General features: G+C 45.2%; 1 protein-coding gene across 4 annotated transcripts in view; it reads right to left on the bottom strand.

Moving 5' to 3' along the window:
* Positions 1 to 3,665: 3,665 nt before the first annotated feature.
* The window catches only part of LOC106606284 (serine/threonine-protein kinase LMTK1-like), an 83,013-nt gene continuing 61,749 nt past the window's right edge, over positions 3,666 to 24,929 (bottom strand). For all 4 annotated transcript variants that reach the window (XM_045715732.1, XM_045715729.1, XM_045715730.1 and 1 more), the window contains 8 exons: positions 20,907 to 20,991; positions 20,064 to 20,185; positions 18,665 to 18,814; positions 13,189 to 16,918; positions 10,878 to 11,042; positions 10,417 to 10,627; positions 9,943 to 10,170; positions 3,666 to 8,259 (listed from right to left, as the gene is read on the bottom strand). In XM_045715732.1, coding sequence (XP_045571688.1) covers positions 8,231 to 8,259; positions 9,943 to 10,170; positions 10,417 to 10,627; positions 10,878 to 11,042; positions 13,189 to 16,918; positions 18,665 to 18,814; positions 20,064 to 20,185; positions 20,907 to 20,991 — 4,720 coding nt within the window. In that variant the 3' untranslated portion in view covers positions 3,666 to 8,230. The remainder of the gene's footprint in view (positions 8,260 to 9,942; positions 10,171 to 10,416; positions 10,628 to 10,877; positions 11,043 to 13,188; positions 16,919 to 18,664; positions 18,815 to 20,063; positions 20,186 to 20,906; positions 20,992 to 24,929) is intronic.

Genomic DNA, 24,929 nt, shown 5'->3' with positions numbered 1-24,929 from the left:
TCATTAGCTAGCTTCTATGTCAAGTTCAGTTGTTGTTGTCTGGCTCTAACTAGCTAATAGCTGAAGTCATTTGTGTAACAAACCTTCTGTAACAGTGTAGGTTCCGTCCCTTTTTTCGCCTCAACCCGGGCTCGAACCAGGGACCCTTGCACGCTTCAACAACTGACACCCGCCGAAGCATCGTTACCCATCGCGCCACAAAAGCCGCGGCCCTTGCAATGCAAGGGGAAACCCTACTTCAAGTCTCATAGCGAGTGATGTCACCGATTGAAACGCTATTAGCGCGTACCACCGCTAACTAACTAGCCATTTCACATTGGTTACACTTCCACAAACAAATAGCTGGTTACCATTCCTTTGCCTGTTGGTTAGCTAGCTAGATAACTTTCAGCTGACTGGTGATAGCTAGCTACAGAGGCTAGCAGCTGGACTTTGGACAAGCAAGCTAATGTTAGCTAATAGCAGCTGTATAGTTGCCGAGCAACTGAGATTTGGTTGAAAATATGTTTGCATTGTCAGAAAAGCTACAAAAAGGGTCGCACATCGTTGGTTCTTAAAGGACGGAAATGTGCACGTGAGAACGATACATTGTACATGTAATAAAAACTGTTGCAGATTCAAACTTAGTCAATCCATTTTTTTTATCCAATGGTCACTTAATGCAAACTATAGTCTCGTTTTATTCCGACATCAATAATTTGAGCTAGGTAGGCACAGAAAATACTCTAAAAACTAAATTGCTAAGGACCCTGTTAGAAAACTGGTATAGAATTATTCGTTATGTCTGAACAGCTCATGACGAGAGAGGTGGGGAGTAACAAATCATATTGATTTGGGGATTTTTATCGACATTGGTGTCATATTGGTTTAGATATGATGGTAGGGAGATTTGAATTTAACATTGGGCTTCAACCAATACATATTCTGTGCGTCTATAATATCATGTAATTGAACAAAAATAGAAAATAATAATTGCCAGTGCGCATTTCAGTTACTTCTCCAAAAGAGTAATCATTTGAAAAGGGCCTAAATGCGCAGAATTTTTAAAGACAATTATTTCAGGGTAATAAACATTAGAACATATTATTTTCTATTACAGACGATTTGATTGGTTCTGCCTGAAATGTCCTAATGGATTAAACAATTCACGAGGATTTGAGTGATTGCGCCTTATTTACGTTTTACCCCATGACAGACATCTGTTTGGTAAGCAGGCTATTTTGGGAGGTTGAATGTGTGTGTAACCGTGTAGGTTCCGTCCCTCTCTTCGCCCCAACCCGGGCTCGAACCAGGGACCCTTGCACACATCAACAACTGACACCCCACGAAGCATCGTTACCCATCGCGCCACAAAAGCCGCGGCCCCTGCTGCAACGCAAGGGGAAACCCTACTTCAAGTCTCAGAGCGAGTGACGTCACTGATTAAAACGCTATTAGCGCGCACCACCGCTAACTAGCCATTTCACATCGGTTACATGTGCTATAACCTAACGTGCCCATGCAGTTCCTTGTACCTGACAAAAAGCAATATCAAATTGCCGTGGTGTATGCTACTTATGTTGTAGACCGCTGTCTACCTGAACTTACACGATTGAAGTGATTTTTGTTTCACTGTCCGGCTATTCTAAAGGACAAGGTGTAGGCTAGGTGTAATTATTTCTCCATGGTTTTGACTTTACCTGCTCGTTGCGCACTGACTTGTATCAATCCCCTTACAAAAATAACATTGCATTCAGAGTGCAACTGCAGTATGTTTCAAATACTGTGTCCAAAATGCGTTTTTTTACTGCAGTAATTTTGCAGTGTAACTGCAGTTACAGTGCAGTACACCGCAGTTATTCTGCAATTACTGCGTCCAGAATACCACAGTCGACGGCAGTTACTGCAATTTTACTGCAGTTTCAAAACAGCAATCATTTTGTGTAAAGGTTTGTGTGCGATAGGCTAGAAGGTTCCTTTGTTGAAGGACAAAAATATCCCAACAACTTAATTACCGCCATGGTTTATTTTGTCCAGCTTTAATTACCGCCATGGTTTATTTTGTCCAGCTTTAATTACCGCCATGGTTTATTTTGTCCAGCTTTAATTACCGCCATGGTTTATTTTGTCCAGCTGTTTAAATGTAACGCATTGATGTGGATGATCAAAGATGATGAAAACTAGACCAAGCCATTTTATACAGTAGAGCTATAGGCTACTGTTAGTTTACCAAACTCACCTTTTTATGCCACACAGCAGAGATATAATGTTAAAAGTTAACTGAACGTATAATTGTATACAGCTGAGCTATTCACTACTGTTAAAAGGTAACCAAACTTACCAAATCCATCAAGGAAGCTACTGTTTCTTCACATGACAAGAAATGTGTAGGCAACAGTTATTCCTTTGTCATAGCGTTCAGATAAAGATTATACCAGAGCAATCAAACATCTAATTAAATATCAGAACACGATTTAAATTGTGACAAATAAACGTCTCATGTAGGCTGACCTTACTTCAGAAAAATTATTTGCAAAGAGTTTACCTGATCTATAAAAGTCAAGAAAACGTTCAACAACACCCTTTTCAAGAATCCTGTTGTTTGCTACCGCCTACCTTTACCCAAGAGCCACTTGGAACACAACGTACTCTTCTTCGATGGGGTTTAACGGCGGTTGGTATCCAATGCTGGTAGGGGTATGGGATAAACGTCATCATACCAAATAAAACACGTCAACCAAGAACCAATCCCACTTCTTCAATCACAGTCCACTCCAAAATACATCCCTACACAGGCTCAGGGTTCTGTGATGGCAGTACATTCACTGACAGGATTTCTTGCACAGACTCGGCACAGCCCCCCAAAAAACGTTCTGCGGCATTCACAATGATTCCAATGTTCTTAGATTTATTCTCCGCTTGTGCTGTACAGTTTATGACCATTGCAATACATAATACAAAGTCCCCCTTTTTACCATGTAGTATTTCACTATTCCTTGGTTGATGAGAACTTTTCACTGGTCATGGTCGCTCTACTACCATTGTTTATTCCCCATCACTCGTTCCTTCCAATTTTCTCACCGCCTCCAGATAGGAGACACACTGGACACTACTTACCCTTGCCACCTCATTCTCCTTCACCCTAACAGGGCACTCCAGGAATTCAGGCGCATGTTCACCTCCACAGTTGCAGCATTTTCATTAATCTGGCATACAATACTCTTCCCTTCTGCACACACTTGACACATGACCAAATATTTTACATTTATGACACTGAAGGGGCTTGTGCACTAAAGCTCTTACAGGTTATCTCATGAATCCTAACTTTATATGAGAAGGGAGAGACTCTTCATCAAAGAACAGTAGCAAGGATGAAGTTCATTTATTTTCTCTATGAGGACAATGTGCCGCCGGCAGTGGCGGATCACCTGGGGCCTCTGGTCAAGGAGTGTTTCACTGATTCCCAGGTTGCTGAAGACTACAAGCATGATGACAAATTACCCAATGGGTCATGATACTTTTCTGGTCCAAAAATGTGGGGGTGCAAAAACATACATTTGCAACCCTATTTTCAAAGTGGGAATGCAGATGATTCATTTGCTCAATTGCTCAGGCACCTATGCTCACATTAATTAATTAATTAATTAATTACAGTAAACAAAGCAATAAATGTGACAGACACAAGAGGGAAAAAAACTGGCTTGATTTATTTGTCTTGAATTATACTTTAGCACGACAGCCATGAAACTGAGACATAGGCCTTGAGGAATGGAACTAGCCTGGATGCCAGTCGGTTTCTGCTCTCTTACCAACACCTTGTGGAATTGCTATGTCAAATGTTTAGCTTGACAATGAGTTGGAAAGAGCACCAGCAGATCTGGGACCAGGCTAGAATGGATCTATAGAGTGATGATGATTTGGTATTTGGTATTTTATTAGGATCCCCATTAGCTGTTGTAAAAGCAGCAGCTACTCTTCCTGGGGTCCATGATGGTGTTACTACTGGTGTACGGACCAACCCATCTCACCTACTAATATCAATTGTCTATTTAGCTTAGCCATTGGTTATTGTTGTCCTTTCTCTTTGGCAAATGGCCAACGTGCATAAAGATGGCAGAATTCAGATATGACAATTGTTTTAGCACTATCCACTGTGTTTGAAAACTATGGCGCGCGACATGTTTTAGTGTGCCATTAAATCAGCGCAATCTACCTTTTAGGATTTTCAAAATGGCCGCCGCCTTGAAGCTAAAATCGGGATCTTGTATATTGTGCTAATGACAAGAGCAATGTACAATACGGCAAACACAGGGAAAAAGAGGAATTTGTGGTAAGTGCAATCTTTACGCACCGCCACTATTTAGACAAGCCGGCATGGACTGGTTGAGAACTTATGCTCTACAGAGAGCAAAGAGGAGCAGGTAAGTAACTCCACAATCTGGCTGCAGTGGATTACTTTAAAGTGGTGTCTGAAATACGATGGCAGCAGTGTATGTGCAAAGTTTTAGACTGATCCAATAAACCATTGCATTACTGTTCAAAATGTTGTATCAAGTCTGGCCAAATGTGTCTAATTGGTTTATTGATACATTTTCAGATACATAACTGTGCACTCTCCTCAAAGAATAGCATGGTATTCTTTCACTGTACTGTAAATTAGACAGTGCAGTTAGATTAACAGGAATTTAAGCTTTCTGCCCATATCAGATATGTCTATGTCGTGGGAAATGTTCTTGTTACTTAAAACGTCATGCTAATCACATTAGCTCAACCGTCCTGTGGGGGGAACACCGATCCCATAGAGGTTAAAGTTGTGACTGAAATGGCCCCTACTCCCTATTTAGTGCACAAATATGAGTATTTTTCTTAGTGCACTATATAGAGAATATGATGACATTTCAGAAACAGACTCATATTGGTAGATAAGAAATACTAGGGGAAAAGTCTCTCTTCTTGCAGAATGTGAAAAACTTAAAAGGCAGGCGGAGAGAGAGAAAATAGAATTGGCCCTTTTAGTGACTCAGGAGAATCAGGGGGGTGTATGTATCAAGTGTCTCAGAGAATGAGTACTGATCTAGGATCAGGTCCTGCCTGTGTGATCTTATTGCGATCTAAAAGGCCAAACTGATCCTAAGTCAGCACTCCTGCTTTGAGACGCTTGACACATGGGCCCGGAAGGAGAGGAGGGTACAGCAGTAGTAAAACCAAGTCAAATGATCTTGAAACATGTTGATAACATTCATACATTATTATGTGAGATGAGTCAATCTGTAACCGTTCCTGTTGCAATTTCTGTACACCTTGAACACCTGTACAGATAACCATATCTTACATGTAATAAAATAGACCTGCATTAGATGGTGTAGGTAGACCGGTGACAATCACAGCTTCATGACAGATATAGTATAGACATGTAGTTGAATTGAAAGATGCTCTTGCATTTAAACATACCGGGATGGTTTCCCAGACACAGAATAAGTCCTGGTCTCAAAACCTATTTTAATGGTGATTCTCTATTGAAAGTCTTTGTTAGTCCAGGACTACGATTCATCTGTGTCCAGGAAAACCGTCCAGAAGAGATATTATGACCAAACCAGTGTGGCTGTGGCTTCACCTGGGTGGCGTCTCAAATGCTCTATGGGCCCTGGTCGAAAGTAGTCTACTATAAAGGGCCCATTGGGTTCTGGTCAAAAGTAGTGCACTATAAAGGGAATAGGGTGCCATTTTAGGATGCAAATCTCTTTCTTCTATTCATCCCACTTTTCTCTCCCTCCGTCACATTCCACTCATTGTATCACTGGTTAAATTAAACGTGAGCAAAGCTACTGTATGAATCATTACATGGGCTAGACAGTAATGTATAATACTTTATAGCGTCCTTTATAGAGCATTATAATACACTAATAATGTTTTGTTACCAACTGACCCTTCAGTTTCCAGGGACAGACACAAACAGGGATCCTGGGTCACGTTCATTAGGGCACTTAACGGAAAAGGTTTTGCAATGAAAAAGGTTAATGAGCTTGTCTTATTGGACAAGTCGGACAAGTGGGCGGCAGGTAGCCTAGTGGTTAGAGCCAGTAACCGAAAGGTTGCTGAATCGAATCCCCGAGCTGATAAGATAAAATCTGTCGTTCTGCCCCTGAACAAGGCAGTTCTTCGGTAGGCTTTCATTGTAAATAAGAATTTGTTCTTAACTGACTTGCCTAGTTAAATATATATATAATTTTAAAGTCCAGATAGTCTCACCCTCATTTCAGTACTTTTTTCACCCTATTCATACCTAATGAACACGACCCTCATGGATCTATGCTGTAACAGATCCATTACATTAACATTACACACAGTGTTCTCCGCCTTATATTTTAGTCATGTAGACCCAACACAGGGGTGACCTGAAACGTAAATGCAGGTACAGTAGATGTATTTTCAACATTGATCTATAGGTGGTGCTACTAACAGGCTCCTACAGGCTCGGCTGAAATGGCACTCTATCAGGTTTTGTTCAGTACACGCTTCTACCCTAAATATATCTACTTTAGAGCTTCTCAACTGGCCTAATCATTCTAATAGAGGAAGTGCATTTTGAACAGATGTGGAGGTCTTCATTGACCAGAGAGAGGACACTTACCAAAAAATATTGCCATTAGAGTGCAGTATAACTGCAGTTTGCTGCAAATACTGTGTCCAAAATAACCATTTTCTTTTTACTGCAGTCATTTGGCAGTGTAACTGCAGTTATTCTGCAATTACTGCATCCAAAATACCACAGTTGACTGCAGTTACTGCACTTTTACTGCAGTTTCAAAACTGCCTTTTTTTTGTAAGGGGAGGAGTAACTAACGTTACAAAGAACTGTGAAACAGACACATAACAGTGTTACCAAGTTGTAAGCAGAGCCATATATATTATAACATACATACATTTCAACAGGGCTCTTGTTCTAATGATCTGTTATGTAAGGGATAATCAACCAGAGCTATGTGTTCTATGGAAAATAATGAACGATGTGGAAGGTGTGTTCCAGCTGACCTTCAACTTTTCCAGAGTATGCATAGAGCCCCAAGTTGATTATTCCTTTTATACCAGGGCTATAATTTAACACATTTGCTGCTAGAAATGTGTTAATTTGCAAGTAGAAATGTGTTTAACATCCACTGAAGTAGCTAGCAAGTTTACTAGACAGCGACAGTGGTTGCCTTGGTAACCAAGCAAACAGACTTGCTAGTTTAGCTAACCAAACCATCAGTCCTAGCTCGCCATCATGAAAATCGAATTCAAACATGCCAATAATGTTTTCAATTGAACTTTTGCTTTCAAAAGCAGCTCAAACATATAATATGTAAGAACGAACTATAGTCTTTCTACCGTGCAAATATACCGTGCGTTATACGGAAATAATGCACGCTCTAGAATGCCCTTCAAGCCAATCAGAAACACATATTCAACAATGCTATGGTATAACATCATAATAATACCTTTTTTATCCCTGAACTAAAACATCAGCAAGACCGTCCACATTCCTGTGGCTTTGTCAAGGGGGCACAGTAAGTTTCGCAGCACCCCCACCACTATTCCTCTGTCGGGCGGGGGTTTATCTTCATCTTTGAACCCCCACAGACAGCAGCTTCCTGTGGGGCAGTCATCAGACGTTATTCAATGGCTCCAGGGAAGCGCTGTAACACTGTTCCAGAAGATCCAACCAGCCAATGAGCAAGCAGATGGGGGACCAAAGCAGCCAATGAGAGAGCAGCAATGAGACCAAGTCTGTCATTTTTCTTGTCTCTTTTTCCTTTCCCCAAATGACTTGTCGCTAATGAACGTCAATGGTGATTTGAGCAAATAAGTTATTATTAATTGTCATAAGTGTAGATGTTATATATCTCTAATACATCTATATTATCAGTCACATTCTGCTTGGTTGTGGTCCTCTCAGGACTCTGTCATCATTCCTACAGCTATCTCTCTGTCTCTCTCTGGAGTAATAATACAAAGTAAGAGAAGGAACCATTTAAGGTGTTTGTTTTGCATCCCAAATGGCACCCTGTTCCCTATGTTTTCCACAATTGTTGACCAGGGCACATAGGGAATAGGCTGTCATTTGGGATGTAGATGTTGTGTCACTACAATATGAGGCATTGGCTCATACAGGGTCATCAGGTGCTGGAGATCCCAGGTCTGAACACATGGTAGTCATACTAGGAGAGGTATACACCCTCCTGTCATGGAGAAGACCCCTTCAATCCTTCTTTCACTGCCTCTCTCCGTCTTCACTGGTCCCTGTGAGACAAGAGAAGAGGATTTGTTAGCGCAGATGTGACATTTCCCTTTTCACACTATCGTGTCGACCTAAACTGTACTGTGCTGCCCTTTCTTTTGACAGTACATTGTCCACTCCAGCAACTATGGTGGATGCATAACCACACCAGCCCAGTACAGCTAGCTTGGGCTCAGTATTGTGAACAGGGCACTACATAACCACACCAGCCCAGTACAGCTAGCTTGGGCTCAGTATTGTGAACAGGGCACTACATAACCAGGTCAGCCCAGTACAGCTAGCTTGGGCTCAGTATTGTGAACAGGGCACTACATAACCAGGTCAGCCCAGTACAGCTAGCTTGGACTCAGTATTGTGAACAGGGCACTACATAACCAGGTCAGCCCAGTACAGCTAGCTTGGGCTCAGTATTGTGAACAGGGCACTACATAACCAGGTCAGCCCAGTACAGCTAGCTTGGGCTCAGTTTTGTGAACAGGGCACTACATAACCAGGTCAGCCCAGTACAGCTAGCTTGGGCTCAGTTTTGTGAACAGGGCACTACATAACCAGGTCAGCCCAGTACAGCTAGGCTGGGCTCAGTATTGTGAACAAGGCACTACATAACCAGCTCAGTACAGCTAGGCTGGGCTCAGTATTGTGAACAGGACACTACGTAACCAGGTCAGTCTAGTACAGCTAGGTTGGGCTCAGTATTGTGAACAGGGCACCACGTAACCAGGCCAGTACAGCTAGGCTGGGCTCAGTATTGTGAGCAGGGCACAATGTGACCAGGCCAGTACAGCTAGGCTGGGCTCAGTATTGTGAACAGGGCTCCACGTAACCAGGCCAGTACAGCTAGGCTGGGCTCAGTATTGTGAGCAGGGCACAATGTGACCAGGCCAGTACAGCTAGGCTGGGCTCAGTATTGTGAACAGGACACTAGTGACTACTACAGTACTACAGTATCAGGGGAGTGTATAACAGAACACTAGTGACTACTACAGTACTACAGTACCAGGGGAGTGTTTAACAGGACACTAGTGACTACTACAGTACTACAGTACCAGGGGAGTGTATAACAGAACACTAGTGACTACTACAGTACTACGGGAGTGTTTAACAGGACACTAGTGACTACTACAGTACCAGGGGAGTGTTTAACAGGACACTAGTGACTACTACAGTACTACGGGAGTGTTTAACAGGACACTAGTGACTACTACAGTACCAGAGGAGTGTATAACAGAACACTAGTGACTACTACAGTACTACGGGAGTGTTTAACAGGACACTAGTGACTACTACAGTACCAGGGGAGTGTTTAACAGGACACTAGTGACTACTACAGTACCAGGGGAGTGTTTAACAGGACACTAGTGACTACTTCAGTACTACAGTACCAGGGGAGTGTATAACAGAACACTAGTGACTACTACAGTACCAGGGGAGTGTTTAACAGGACACTAGTGACTACTACAGTACCAGGGGAGTGTTTAACAGGACACTAGTGACTACTACAGTACTACAGTACCAGGGGAGTGTTTAACAGGACACTAGTGACTACTACAGTACTACAGTACCAGGGGTGTGTTTAACAGGACACTAGTGACTACTACAGTACTACAGTACCAGGGGAGTGTTTAACAGGACACTAGTGACTACTACAGTACTACAGTACCAGGGGAGTGTTCACCAGGACTGACCTCCAGCTGAGTTCATGTCTGGATTGGGGACATGTGTGATGGAGAAGCGGGAGCGGGACACGCTGAAACGGGAGAACTGTGATGCTGCTGTTACTGCTACCGGCTTGTCATCGGGAGGCTTGGCAGCAGGGACCGGGATGGGATCGGAGACCGGTGGCTCAGCTGTAGATGGGCTGGACAACGGGCTGGTCATCAATGGGATGTCATCCTCCCACTCAAACCCTCCACCTGAATATGCGCGCACACACACACATGACACACACACACACACACACAACACACACAGAGGGGGTTTAGAACTGATACAGTATACCATCCATTCTTAACCCTCTTGGTCTCCTACTGTTCTTGTATCCCTCTGGGATCCATTCTTAACCCTCTTGGTCTCTTACTGTTCTTGCATCCTCAGGGATCCATTCTTAACCTTCTTGGTCTCTAACTGTTCTTGTAACTGAAAGTATTTTTCACTCTTACCTTCTTCTGACATGTTGCCATCAGAGTCCTCTGAGGCGTGTGGTGCCCTGTCCGGGGGGTGGAGGTGGTGGCCCATGGTGGGGTGGTAGTGGTGGCCCATGGTGGGGTGGGGCTGGAGGTCCGGTTGGGGGTTCTCCCCGCCCGAGGCCTGGCCGCTGGACTCTGCTCCTGGGGGAAACGTGAAGTCAGCCAGCTCTCCTGTGGGGCTCTCCTGGAGGTGAAAGAGAAATCAGTCAGAAAGTCTCAAATACATCTACCAGTCCAGAAAACAATAATTCAACTGGCCCAACTTTAACACCACTTTTATGTTGTGTGACTGCTTATAAATGATTTGTGATGCATCTATGCAGCGGTTATAAAGACTATGAATGCTCTATAATGCATGGTGCCTTTTTCATCCAGTATGAACTATTGTCATTTATTGACCATAGTGATGTCACTATGCTTGCAGAGTGACTGACCTGGTCGAACAGGAAGACGGTGACGTCATCAAAGAAGGACACGGCTTTCTTCTTCCTGTCCAGCTCGTCACAGAAGGACTGTGTGAGGAGCGTAGGCATCTTGAGGAGGCTGCGGAGGTTTCTGGCCCCACTACTATCGCTCACCACCACTGGCACCCCCATCACCTAGTCAAGTCAAGTGAGTCAGTCACAACACACTTTAATCCTGGTCCTGGGGACCCAAAGTGGAGCACATTGTAGTTTTTAACCCTAGCATTAACACAACTGATTCCACTCTTCATGATGAGTTGATTAGTTGAATTAACTGTGTTAGTACTTGGCCAGAAACACATAATGTTCCTCAGGTTTGGGAAACACTGCTTTACATAATTAACGCTCCAATCTACAGCGGTGAAACGGCCACCTCCGTTTCACAGGAGGCTGCTGAGGGGAGAACGGCTCATAATAATGTCTGAAACGGAGCTAATGGAATGGCACCAAACACATGGAATCATGTGTTTGATGTATTTGATACTATTCCACTTATTTCGCTCCAGCCATTACCACGAGCCTGTCCTCCCAAATTAAGGTGACACCAGACTCCTGTGGCCGGTTTGTGATACTGCAACAAAAATTCATGACTTCAAACAATAAACACAGTTTTTTCCTCTCTGACATCATTGCATGCCAGATAGAACAGTAGATTATATACTACCATTCTGTTTTACCACGACGCTGGATGCTCATTTCCTCTGAACTAAAACGATAAGAAATGTGCCTGGGGCGACCAGTGGCCCTGCTGCTCCTATTGCGGATCTCAGGTTTAACCTGTTTGGGATAAGGGGCAGTATTTTCACGGCCGGATAAAAAACGTACCCGATTTAATCTGGTTACTACTCCTGCCCAGAAACTAGAATATGCATATAATTATTGGCTTTGGATAGAAAACACTCTAAAGTTTCTAAAACTGTTTGAATGGTGTCTGTGAGTATAACAGAACTCGCATGGCAGGCCAAAACCTGAGAAGATTCCATACAGGAAGTGCCCTGTCTGACAATTTGTTCTCCTTCTGTGGCATCTCTATTGAAAATACAGCATCTGTGCTGTAACGTGACATTTTCTAAGGCTTCCATTGGCTCTCAGAAGGCGCCAGAAAGTGTAATGGGGTGTCTGCAGTCTCTGGGCGAAAAACAGCAGGAGTTTTTGTGAGTGGTCAGGCTGAGAACAGTGACACTGGAGATGCGCGTCCACGAGACGACTCCATTTTTTTCTTTCAGCCTTTGAATGAATACAACGTCGCCCGGTTGGAATATTATCGCTATTTTATGAGAAAAATAGCATAAAAATTTATTTTAAACAGCATTTGACATGCTTCGAAGTACGGTAATGGAATATTTTGAATTTTTTGGTCACGAAATGCGCTCGCGCGTCACCCTTTGGATTGTGACCTGAACGCACGAACAAAACGGAGGTATTTGAATATAACTGTGGATTATTTGGAACCAAAACAACATTTGTTGTTGAAGTAGAAGTCCTGGGAGTGCATTCTGACGAAGAACAGCAAAGGTAATCCAATTTTTCTTATAGTAAATCTGAGTTTGGTGAGGGCCAAACTTGGTGGGTGTCAAATTAGCTAGCTATGATGGCCGGGCTATGTACTCAGAATATTGCAAAATGTGCTTTCGCCAAAAAGCTATTTTAAAATCTGACACCGCGATTGCATAAAGGAGTTCTGTATCTATAATTCTTAAAATAATTGTTATGTATTTTGTCAACGTTTATCGTGAGTAATTTAGTAAATTCACCGGAAGTTTGCGGTGGGTATGCTAGTTCTGAACATCACATGCTAATGTAAAAAGCTGTTTTTTGATATAAATATGAACTTGATTGAACAAAACATGCATGTATTGTATAACATAATGTCCTAGGAGTGTCATCTGATGAAGATCATCAAAGGTTAGTGCTGCATTTAGCTGTGGTTTTGGTTTTTGTGACATATATGCTTGCTTTGAAAATGGCTGTGTGATTATTTTTGGCAGGGTACTCTCCTGACATTATCTAATGTTTTGTTTTAGCTGTAAAGCCTTGTTGAAATCGGACAATGTGGTTAGATTAACAAGAGTCTTGTCTTTAAAATGGTGTAAAATAGTTGATTGTTTGAGAAAATTGAATTGTGGTATTTTAGTTGGTTTTGTATTTCGCGCCGTGTGATGCCATTGGCTGTTGGCTAGGGGTTCCGCAGGCTAGCGGAACGTCTGTCCTTAACAGGTTAAAATAGATTATAATAATGTAGGAAAATGGGGAACGTGAATATAACCAATATATAACCAACCTCCCCCTCACTGTCCTCCTCGCTCAGCTCCTCCTGCAGGTTGTAGCTCCGCAGCTCCTCTTCTGACTCACTGTCGTCTGACTCCTCCCCCTCTGTTAGAGGAGCTCGCCTCTCCACCTCCCGACACAGCTCCTGGAGGGAGGGGGAGCAGGAGAGGAGCGACGGAGAGGAGGTGAGGAGGCCAACAGGACCGTTCTGGTGTCTGCTGTAGCCCTCCTCCTCCTCCTCTAACTCCTCATACTCCTCCTCTTCTCCTCCTCTCTCTCCTCTCTCTCCATCCTCATCGACCTGATTAAACTCTGGCATGTCCTCCTCAGTAGATCCCTGCTCTCCCTCCCCGTCCTCCTCCTTCTCTTTCATCACCTCCTCTCTGTAGTCTATGGTAGAGTCGGAGCCCAGGGACTGGATGGGGGAGTAGTCATCCTCTGAGGCCCTGTGATGGTTATCCTGGTCGGGGTGTCTGGCTGAAGCCTCCTGTACCGTGGAGGAACCCTCAGACACCATGGTGGAGCTGCACCCAGATGCCGGCTCCTCGCCGCTGTGCTCAGACTCCAGGCCTACAGCATCGTCAGGGGCGGACTCTTTGGCCAGACAGCCCCCCATCTGAGGGGGGAAGGGGGCCAGCATGGAGAGGCGCGGGCCGGGGGCCGAGGAGGGAGAGGAACCTGTGGTAGTGTCAAACACCACCACTCCATTTGTGTTTCTGTTTGTGTTTCCTGTCAGGTCACGGTAACCGTCCTCTCTCTCCATCTGTGGTTGGAGTTCATCTCTCCTCGCCGACCTTATCCTCTGTTTCGAGACTGTGTGCCCCACAAAGTCCTTCTTATCTCCTGGACTGGAGAAGAAGTTACTCCCTTCATCCTGGGGACTCCTCTCGTTCTCCGCGTCGTAGTCAGAGAAGTAGGCAGAGTCCATGAACGGATTCTTGTCACTTAGTCCCTTTAGCTGCAGCTCAGTGCAGCCAGAGGAGGAAGAGGTACACAGAGAGACCCCAACCCCATCACCCAGGTCCACCTGCTGAAGGACCATCTGGTCCGACCTCGGCCCCAGGCTAACCCCACCGCGGACTGGGTGGCTCCCACCGAGGACCAGGCTAACCCCACCGCGGACTGGATGTTGTTGGTTTCCTTCGCAGTCCAATAGGAACTCCCCATTCCCACCTCCCTCCTTTAGGATGAACTCTGGGCTTTCATTGTTCTCTGTGTCGTAGCCACTGTCCAGGGATTTGGGGAGGAGAGATGAGGAGGTGAAAGAGGAGGAGAGGGAGGAGGAGGGATGGAGAAAGACGTCATCAAGGCTGAAGGCCTCACAGGGGCTGGTGGTGGTAACCGACAATGACAGCGACAGCATGTTCAGGGTGTCCACGGAGTCGGGGGTTCCCACTGGGTTCTGCAGGGAGCGTCCGTGGGGGTGGTGGGCGGGGCTTAGATCGTCTCCGACCTCGTCAGCATAGTCCAGGGAGTAGTCGGCCAAGATTCCAAAAGTGATATCTGTTATGTCATCGTCCTCATCGTCGTAGCTACAGTTGCTGATGTCCACTAGGCTGATGCTGGAATGACCGGCCATCTCCAACCCACTGTCCAGCCCTCTGCTAGCCTCAAACAAGGACCCGACCGGCTCCAGCAGTACCCCTTCAGGGTGGGCCAACCCCATCCCCAGCCTCCTCTCCCCCACACCACCAGACATCACCTCCGCTGGACCTCTAATGTCTTTAACATGTGAAGGTATCTCCCAAACATTACCCCCCTGTTTCTCTGTCAGGACTGCCTTAGTGCTGAGGCCTGTGCGAGTGTCAAGCTCCATGTATGTGGACGGGGATTGGATATAGCCTGGTTCTGGGATCATCTTGGGTTGGGAGAATTGCATCTCTCCTGTAGTCAGAGATGGGTTTTTACTGTGTCCCTCTACAGACACCGTAGTTGTAGTTTTGGTGGTGGGGACGCTGTCCTTTACACCACCTTTGAGGTTAACACACTTGACAGCAACAGAAGAGCTGGAGAGAGAGTCAACAGCAACACCTCTTAGATGATCTAGAGTAGAGTGGTCTGAGAGACACACAGGTTTATCTCTAGCTCCGTGACACAGGTGACTATATGTAGTAGCACTACTGCCCTCACTGGGTCTGCTAGAGGAAGAGCAGACAGCGCTCTCTCTCTCTGTGGCCTCCATATAGCTGAAGGCTCTGGAGCTGTGCTGCTGGCACATGTTGCTACTGTTACACGAGCCTGTTACAGTAGAGGACTGTGTCGTGGTGTTGTTGTAATGGAGGTCCAGATAGCTGTCCTGTGATTGGCCCGTCTGCCTAAGGTCAAAAGTCATGCTGTTGTTATTGGCCGAGTGGTTGGAGGTCCAGTTGGTTGCTTCTCTCTCGGAGAAGAGATCACCATCGTCGATGTCCCCAGTGTCACTTTCTCCTCTCCTCCTGCCCCCCACCAAAAGTCCCCCGTCCCCTGTCTCCACGTCAATGCTAATATGGTTAGCCATGGGTAGAGTCTTTCTGAGGGGAGCCATCATGTCATAGTAGCGTTCACTAACCTTCCTCCTGGCTGTGGTGGTGAAGCCTTGGCTAGCCTCCAGGTAGGGGTCACAGTGTCCCAGACTAGGGCTACTCGGGCACTGGGAGTGGGAGGACCCCACCCCCAGAGGGGTTTCCAGCCTCCCCATTAGATGATGCTGGGACATTATGGGCGTGTCCTCTGGTGATTGGCAACACGTCTCTCGAATGGGCAACTGTTCACAGTAGAAAGCCTGTCTCTGATTGGGTGAGAAGTACTGGTGGGACCGCCCCAGCTCCACGGGACTGGCTGTACTGGCTGTCTGTCTCAAGAGAGGCTCCATGGTCAGGGACACGGCCGGGCTATTGTCAGAGTCATAGGTACTGTGTTTACCCCCACTGCTGTCGCCTGCTGCTGCTGACCAGTAGGCACTGGGCTGGGACTGGGACTGGGGCTGTGGGGTTCTGCTCCCTGAGGAGAGGCTGCCATCCTCAGCCTCCAACCCGGGGCTGTAGTCAACCACACTATCATCCAGGTTGATATTACACACCACCGGCTCCTCAATACGGATGTAGTACTCACTGCCGACCGAAGGGCTGTGAGCGCTCAACACCGGCACCACCCCTACCCCCGACCCTGACCCCGACCCGGAGTGGTCGGACTCGTAGTAGGATGGGGAGACCCCCAGAGCGAGCCCTCCATCCCCTCCGTCCCCTTTACAGCTGCCCGAGGTGGAGGTGTTCCCGACGGGGTAGTATACGTCCTGGTAGTGAGGGTTGCCCTGGCCCAGAGGCCCGCTGGTGGATGAGGAACAGTATGGCTGCTCGGCTCTCGCCTGCTCCCACTTGTACTCAAAGTTGAGCCCACCATAGCTGGTCTCTGTCACGGTCAGGATGTCGTCACCGCTGTCGGAGTGGAAGCTGTCCTGGGAGAAGTGTTCTAGGAGGGGGAAGGAGTTGCGGGAGGTGGAGGCCGGCTCCAACTCCACGTCCCCAGGGATAGGTGGTCGGGCTGGGGCAGCGACAGTGGTCTGGGCTAGTGGTGGAGGGGCTGGGCCGGTGTGGCTGTGGGTGGTGCTGCCAGTCAGGTTGGGTCTCAGGGAGTTCCAGCGCTGTTCAAAGTCCTCCTGGACTGCACTGGCCCCCTTGGCACACAGGTAGGTGAGGAGGAGATGTACCTCTTCACTGTTGGGTCTCTGCTCTGGCTGCAGCCAGCAGAACTGCATCACTTCATACCTGCGGGGGAGAGGGAGGAGGGGGAGCGACAGAGTGGGAGGGAGAGAGAGAGGGGCGGGGGAGCGACAGACAGAGGGAGGGAGGGATGTGGGGAGGGAGGAGGGGGGAGCGACAGAGAAGGAGGGAGAGAAAGAGGGAGAAAGGGAGGGCCAGAGGGAGGGAGGGAGCGACAGCAGAGGGAGGGAGGGAGAGAGAGAAAGAGGGGGGAGGGAGCGACAGACAGACAGACGGAGGGAGGGAGGGCCGGCCAGACAGACGGAGGGAGGGAGGGAGGGCCGGCCAGACAGACAGACAGACGGCGGGAGGAGGGGAGGGAGCGACAGACAGGAGGAGGGAGCAACAGACAGAGAGAGGGAGGGAGGAGGGAGCAACAGATGGAGGGAGGGAAAGGGAGGGAGGGAGGAGGGAGCAACAGACGGAGGGAGGGAGAGAGAGAGGGAGGGAGGAGGGAGCAACAGACGGAGGGAGGGAGAGAGAGAGGGAGGGAGGAGGGAGCAACAGACGGAGGGAGGGAGAGAGAGAGGGAGGGAGGAGGGAGCGACAGACGGAGGGAGGGAGAGAGAGAGGGAGGGAGGAGGGAGCAACAGACGGAGGGAAGGAGAGAGAAAGAGGGGGGAGGGAGCGACAGACAGATGGAGGGAGGGCGGGCCGGAGGGAGGGACAGATGGAGGGAGGGAGCGACAGACGGAGGGAGAGTGGGAGGGAGTGACAGACGGAGGGAGAGTGGGAGGGAGTGACAGACGGAGGGAGAGTGGGAGGGAGTGACAGACGGAGGGAGGGAGGGAGAGTGGGAGGGAGTGACAGACGGAGGGAGAGTGGGAGGGAGTGACAGACGGAGGGAGAGAGGGAGGGAGTGACAGACGGAGGGAGAGTGGGAGGGAGTGACAGACGGAGGGAGAGTGGGAGAGTGGGAGGGAGCGACGGAGGGAGGGAGGAAGGAAGGGAGAGAAAGGGAGGGCCGGAGGGAGGGACGGACGGAGGGAGGGAGCAACAGACAGACGGAGGGAGAGTGGGAGGGAGCGACAGACGGAGGGAGGGAGGAAGGGAGAGAGAAAGAGAGGGCAGAGGGTTGGGGAAGGGATGAAGAAGTGTTACTATGTAATTCTGGAGGTTCAGCAATAGTCCATTTATTATGAAAAATTGCTGTATCACACTGAAATGAGGCAGCTACCATGGAATTGATTTAGGAAACAGCAATATGATGAGAAAGTCCTTTGTCAGCTGTTACTGGCCGCCAGTCTTACAATCTGACAAGGATATATGCAAGCCAGATACAGAAACTGTGATTGGAAAGATTGGTTAGCATATAGGAAGGTGTGTGCCTGTGTGTGTCAGCATTAAATACTTTTTATTGTTTTAAATGAGTAACATGCTTGATAAAAGGAACACTATTTGCCAGACATCCACAGAAGGATGAATGCAAAAGTGTTGTGTACTGTATGTGTGAGATGCCAGAAATATGTATTATATGGTCCTGACAAAATGAGAGGCTCATAGCCAGGTAAATGAGGTATTGATTACAACCCATGTCAGGAGAAGAAGACTAATGGTTGGTTAGTGCGCCAGTATAAAAGGCATTGATTGGTTGATATGAGGATAGGGAGTACTAATGATTGGTTACAGACCAAAGGATTGTGGCGTATCCCGCCCATGTGCGCATGCGTTTGTACACTTGTGTGTGTGTGCGCATTAGTGCATTCATGCATGTATGTGTGCATGCGTGTATCTGTGTGTGTGTGTACTCACCAGCGCTCAGCCAGGGGTACTTTGAGCCGGGGCCTGGTTAGTTTGAGCTGCTGTTCCTTCACAGCGTAGGTCAGGACCTGTCTGTCAGTGTAGTGTCTGTACGGCTGGTTCCCCAACTCAAACAACTCCCAGATAGTCACTCCCAGAGACCTAGAACAGAGACAAACCCATGAAGTGACGTCTTCAGATAGTCACTCCCAGAGACCTAGAACAGAGACAAACCCATGAAGTAACGTCTTCAGATAGTCACTCCCAGAGACCTAGAACAGAGACAAACCCATGAAGTAACGTCTTCAGATAGTCACTCCCAGAGACCTAGAACAGAGACAAACCCATGAAGTAACGTCTTCAGATAGTCACTCCCAGAGACCTAGAACAGAGACAAACCCATGAAGTAACGTCTTCAGATAGTCACTCCCAGAGACCTAGAACAGAGACAAACCCATGAAGTAACGTCTTCAGATAGTCACTCCCAGAGACCTAGAACAGAGACAAACCCATGAAGTAACGTCTTCAGATAGTCACTCCCAGAGACCTAGAACAGAGACAAACCCATGAAGTAACGTCTTCAGATAGTCACTCCCAGAGACCTAGAACAGAGACAAACCCATGAAGTAACGTCTTCAGATAGTCACTCCCAGAGACCTAGAACAGAGACAAACCCATGAAGTAACGTCTTCAGATAGTCACTCCCAGAGACCTAGAACAGAGACAAACCCATGAAGTAACGTCTTCAGATAGTCACTCCCAGAGACCTAGAACAGAGACAAACCCATGAAGTAACGTCTTCAGATAGTCACTCCCAGAGACCTAGAACAGAGACTAACCCATGAAGTAACGTCTTCAGATAGTCACTCCCAGAGACCTAGAACAGAGACAAACCCATGAAGTAACGTCTTCAGATAGTCACTCCCAGAGACCTAGAACAGAGACAAACCCATGAAGTAACGTCTTCAGGTAGTCACTCCCAGACCTAGAACAGAGACTAACCCATGAAGTAACATCTTCTGATGAGGAACTTCATAGTTGACCATGTGGCCTGACTAGGAAAAACTCTGGACACCAGATCCCAGAGTTTCTCTTAGGCAGGGAAAACACCGATCCCTATTCAATAGAGGTTTGATTAGATGTAGCAGGTTTTGATTAGCCTTTATTTAGTCCCAGTGTGTTTGTGCTGTCATGACAACTCCTTGTCACTCATTGTCATGTCACATCTGGATTGACAATGAGCTATGGAGTTGGAAAGAGCACAAACTGATCTGGGACCAGGCTAGGTTTGGTTGAAGAGCTGTATCGTTGACCTTAACAATAACACTGTAGGGGCTGAGTCAACCATAGTGTATGGTGCTGACACCATTCATACCTACACCCTGACCCCTGACCCCTCCCCCCTGCTCACCAGACGTTGCTGTCCTTAGTCTGGTCCACCACTAGTAGGTTACCATGCACCTCGTCTATGAGCTCTGGGGCGATCCAACGCAGCGGCACCCAGATCTGGTCTGGAGTCACAAAGTAGTCATCCTACAGAGTAGAGTAGAATAGAGCAGAATAATTTGAAGGAAATACTACTTTATCGTCTGTCTGTTACAATGGAAACTATTCTTCTGCCCCACCCCTATTCAGTATGTAGAAAAATACATAATAAAATACAATATAACCAAGACTGGTTTATTACTGTAGATCACCAAGACTGGTTTATTACTGTAGACTCATCAAGACTGGTTTATTACTGTAGACTCATCAAGACTGGTTTATTACTGTAGATCACCAAGACTGGTTTATTACTGTAGACTCACCAAGACTGGTTAATTACTGTAGACTCACCAAGACTGGTTAATTACTGTAGACTCATCAAGACTGGTTTATTACTGTAGACTCACCAAGACTGGTTTATTACTGTAGACTCATCAAGACTGGTTTATTACTGTAGACTCATCAAGACTGGTTTATTACTGTAGACTCACCAAGACTGGTTTATTACTGTAGACTCACCAAGACTGGTTTATTACTGTAGACTCATCAAGACTGGTTTATTACTGTAGACACATCAAGACTGGTTTATTACTGTAGACTCATCAAGACTGGTTTATTACTGTAGACTCACCAAGACTGGTTTATTACTGTAGACTCACCAAGACTGGTTTATTACTGTAGACTCACCAAGACTGGTTAATTACTGTAGACTCACCAAGACTGGTTTATTACTGTACATCACCAAGACTGGTTAATACTGTAGGCTCACCTTGTATCTGCTGTGTGAGAGGCCATAGTCTCCTATCTTTACTGTCATCTCTGAGGTCAGAAGGCAGTTCCTTAAGGCCAGGTCACTGTAAAGAGGAGAGGGAGGAACACTTCATCACATTATAGTCATTTAACAGACTCTCTTATCCAGAGAGATTTACAGGAGCAATCAGGGTTAGTGCCTTGCTCAAGGGCCCAGACAGATTTTTCACCTAGTCAGCTCAGGGATTCGAACCAGCGACCTTTCAGTTACTGGCCCAACGGTCTTAACCGCTAGGCTACTTGCCACCCATTCACCAGACCAGACTAAACCATATGTAATACTACTCTGACTGCAATAACATCGTATCACAAGAAACCAATTCCATTCAATCATTGTTATTGAATGTATTGTACCACAGGAAAACATGATGCTTCACAACATTTACTGCTCAATAGCATAAAGTACGGGTGTAATTTACTGGTAGGTAAGTACTGCAAGTACTGTAGCTATGTGGATTTCAAATTTTTCTCTGAAGCTATTTCTGACTACTACACAGGCAGCGAGATTTTGTTGATCTTAACTCTACTTATCGTCAGCTCCTCAGCACACCGATTGGCTGCTACCATGGTAACAAGGAGAGAGAGGTTCCCCCCGGCAACAAAATCACTGATGCTGGAGTTGGTGAGAGTCACTCAGGCAGCACCAGGATGTTGTTACCGGGACAGACCAACAGGGGGAGCTCCAGAGCAACACAGCTTCAGTCATATCCTTACATATTTCCATATTTTTATTTAACATTTATTTAAATTGTGATGTATATAATATCCTCAATATCATGTTCATTTGGAGACAGTCCTGCACAGTCCCAGTTGTATCTAGGGTGGTATGTGTCAGAGTGAGACCAGATCCTTCAACATCCTCCAGATCATCCTGATTCAGTTCCCTCTATCTGTTTTATGTCACTACAACATGTATGCTACCGTTCATACAGTGTATATATCGTTACTCTTCACTACAACATGTATGCTACCGTTCATACAGTATATATATCGTTGTTCTTCACTACAACATGTATGCTACCGTTCATACAGTGTATATATCGTTGTTCTTCACTACAACATGTATGCTACCGTTCATACAGTGTATATATCGTTGCTCTTCACTACAACATGTATGCTACCGTTCATACAGTGTATATATCGTTGTTCTTCACTACAACATGTATGCTACCGTTCATACAGTGTATATATCGTTGTTCTTCACTACAACATGTATGCTACCGTTCATACAGTGTATATATCGTTACTCTTCACTACAACATGTATGCTACCGTTCATACAGTGTATATATCGTTGTTCTTCACTACAACATGTATGCTACCGTTCATACAGTGTATATATCGTTGCTCTTCACTACAACATGTATGCTACCGTTCATACAGTATATATATCGTTACTCTTCACTACAACATGTATGCTACCGTTCATACAGTGTATATATCGTTGCTCTTCACTACAACATGTATGCTACCGTTCATACAGTGTATATATCGTTGTTCTTCACTACAACATGTATGCTACCGTTCATACAGTGTATATATCGTTGTTCTTCACTACAACATGTATGCTACCGTTCATACAGTGTATATATCGTTGCTCTTCACTACAACATGTATGCTACCGTTCATACAGTGTATATATCGTTACTCTTCACTACAACATGTATGCTACCGTTCATACAGTGTATATATCGTTACTCTTCACTACAACATGTATGCTACCGTTCATACAGTGTATATATCGTTGTTCTTCACTACAACATGTATGCTACCGTTCATACAGTGTATATATCGTTACTCTTCACTACAACATGTATGCTACCGTTCATACAGTGTATATATCGTTACTCTTCACTACAACATGTATGCTACCGTTCATACAGTGTATATATCGTTGCTCTTCACTACAACATGTATGCTACCGTTCATACAGTGTATATATCGTTACTCTTCACTACAACATGTATGCTACCGTTCATACAGTGTATATATCGTTGTTCTTCACTACAACATGTATGCTACCGTTCATACAGTGTATATATCGTTACTCTTCACTACAACATGTATGCTACCGTTCATACAGTGTATATATCGTTACTCTTCACTACAACATGTATGCTACCGTTCATACAGTGTATATATCGTTACTCTTCACTACAACATGTATGCTACCGTTCATACAGTGTATATATCGTTACTCTTCACTACAACATGTATGCTACCGTTCATACAGTGTATATATCGTTGTTCTTCACTACAACATGTATGCTACCGTTCATACAGTGTATATATCGTTGTTCTTCACTACAACATGTATGCTACCGTTCATACAGTGTATATATCGTTGTTCTTCACTACAACATGTATGCTACCGTTCATACAGTGTATATATCGTTGTTCTTCACTACAACATGTATGCTACCGTTCATACAGTGTATATATCGTTGTTCTTCACTACAACATGTATGCTACCGTTCATACAGTGTATATATCGTTGTTCTTCACTACAACATGTATGCTACCGTTCATACAGTGTATATATCGTTGCTCTTCACTACAACATGTATGCTACCGTTCATACAGTATATATATCGTTGCTCTTCACTACAACATGTATGCTACCGTTCATACAGTATATATATCGTTGTTCTTCACTACAACATGTATGCTACCGTTCATACAGTGTATATATCGTTGTTCTTCACTACAACATGTATGCTACCGTTCATACAGTGTATATATCGTTGCTCTTCACTACAACATGTATGCTACCGTTCATACAGTGTATATATCGTTACTCTTCACTACAACATGTATGCTACCGTTCATACAGTGTATATATCGTTACTCTTCACTACAACATGTATGCTACCGTTCATACAGTGTATATATCGTTGTTCTTCACTACAACATGTATGCTACCGTTCATACAGTGTATATATCGTTGTTCTTCACTACAACATGTATGCTACCGTTCATACAGTGTATATATCGTTGTTCTTCACTACAACATGTATGCTACCGTTCATACAGTGTATATATCGTTGTTCTTCACTACAACATGTATGCTACCGTTCATACAGTGTATATATCGTTGTTCTTCACTACAACATGTATGCTACCGTTCATACAGTGTATATATCGTTGTTCTTCACTACAACATGTATGCTACCGTTCATACAGTGTATATATCGTTACTCTTCACTACAACATGTATGCTACCGTTCATACAGTGTATATATCGTTACTCTTCACTACAACATGTATGCTACCGTTCATACAGTGTATATATCGTTGTTCTTCACTACAACATGTATGCTACCGTTCATACAGTGTATATATCGTTGTTCTTCACTACAACATGTATGCTACCGTTCATACAGTGTATATATCGTTACTCTTCACTACAACATGTATGCTACCGTTCATACAGTGTATATATCGTTACTCTTCACTACAACATGTATGCTACCGTTCATACAGTGTATATATCGTTACTCTTCACTACAACATGTATGCTACCGTTCATACAGTGTATATATCGTTACTCTTCACTACAACATGTATGCTACCGTTCATACAGTGTATATATCGTTACTCTTCACTACAACATGTATGCTACCGTTCATACAGTGTATATATCGTTACTCTTCACTACAACATGTATGCTACCGTTCATACAGTGTATATATCGTTGTTCTTCACTACAACATGTATGCTACCGTTCATACAGTGTATATATCGTTGTTCTTCACTACAACATGTATGCTACCGTTCATACAGTGTATATATCGTTGTTCTTCACTACAACATGTATGCTACCGTTCATACAGTGTATATATCGTTGCTCTTCACTACAACATGTATGCTACCGTTCATACAGTATATATATCGTTGTTCTTCACTACAACATGTATGCTACCGTTCATACAGTATATATATCGTTGTTCTTCACTACAACATGTATGCTACCGTTCATACAG

This window comes from Salmo salar, chromosome ssa03, assembly GCF_905237065.1.
Source record: "Salmo salar chromosome ssa03, Ssal_v3.1, whole genome shotgun sequence".
NCBI lineage: Eukaryota > Metazoa > Chordata > Actinopteri > Salmoniformes > Salmonidae > Salmo > Salmo salar.
Note: the sequence above shows the minus strand (reverse complement) of the source record. Positions and strands in the feature narration are given on the sequence as shown.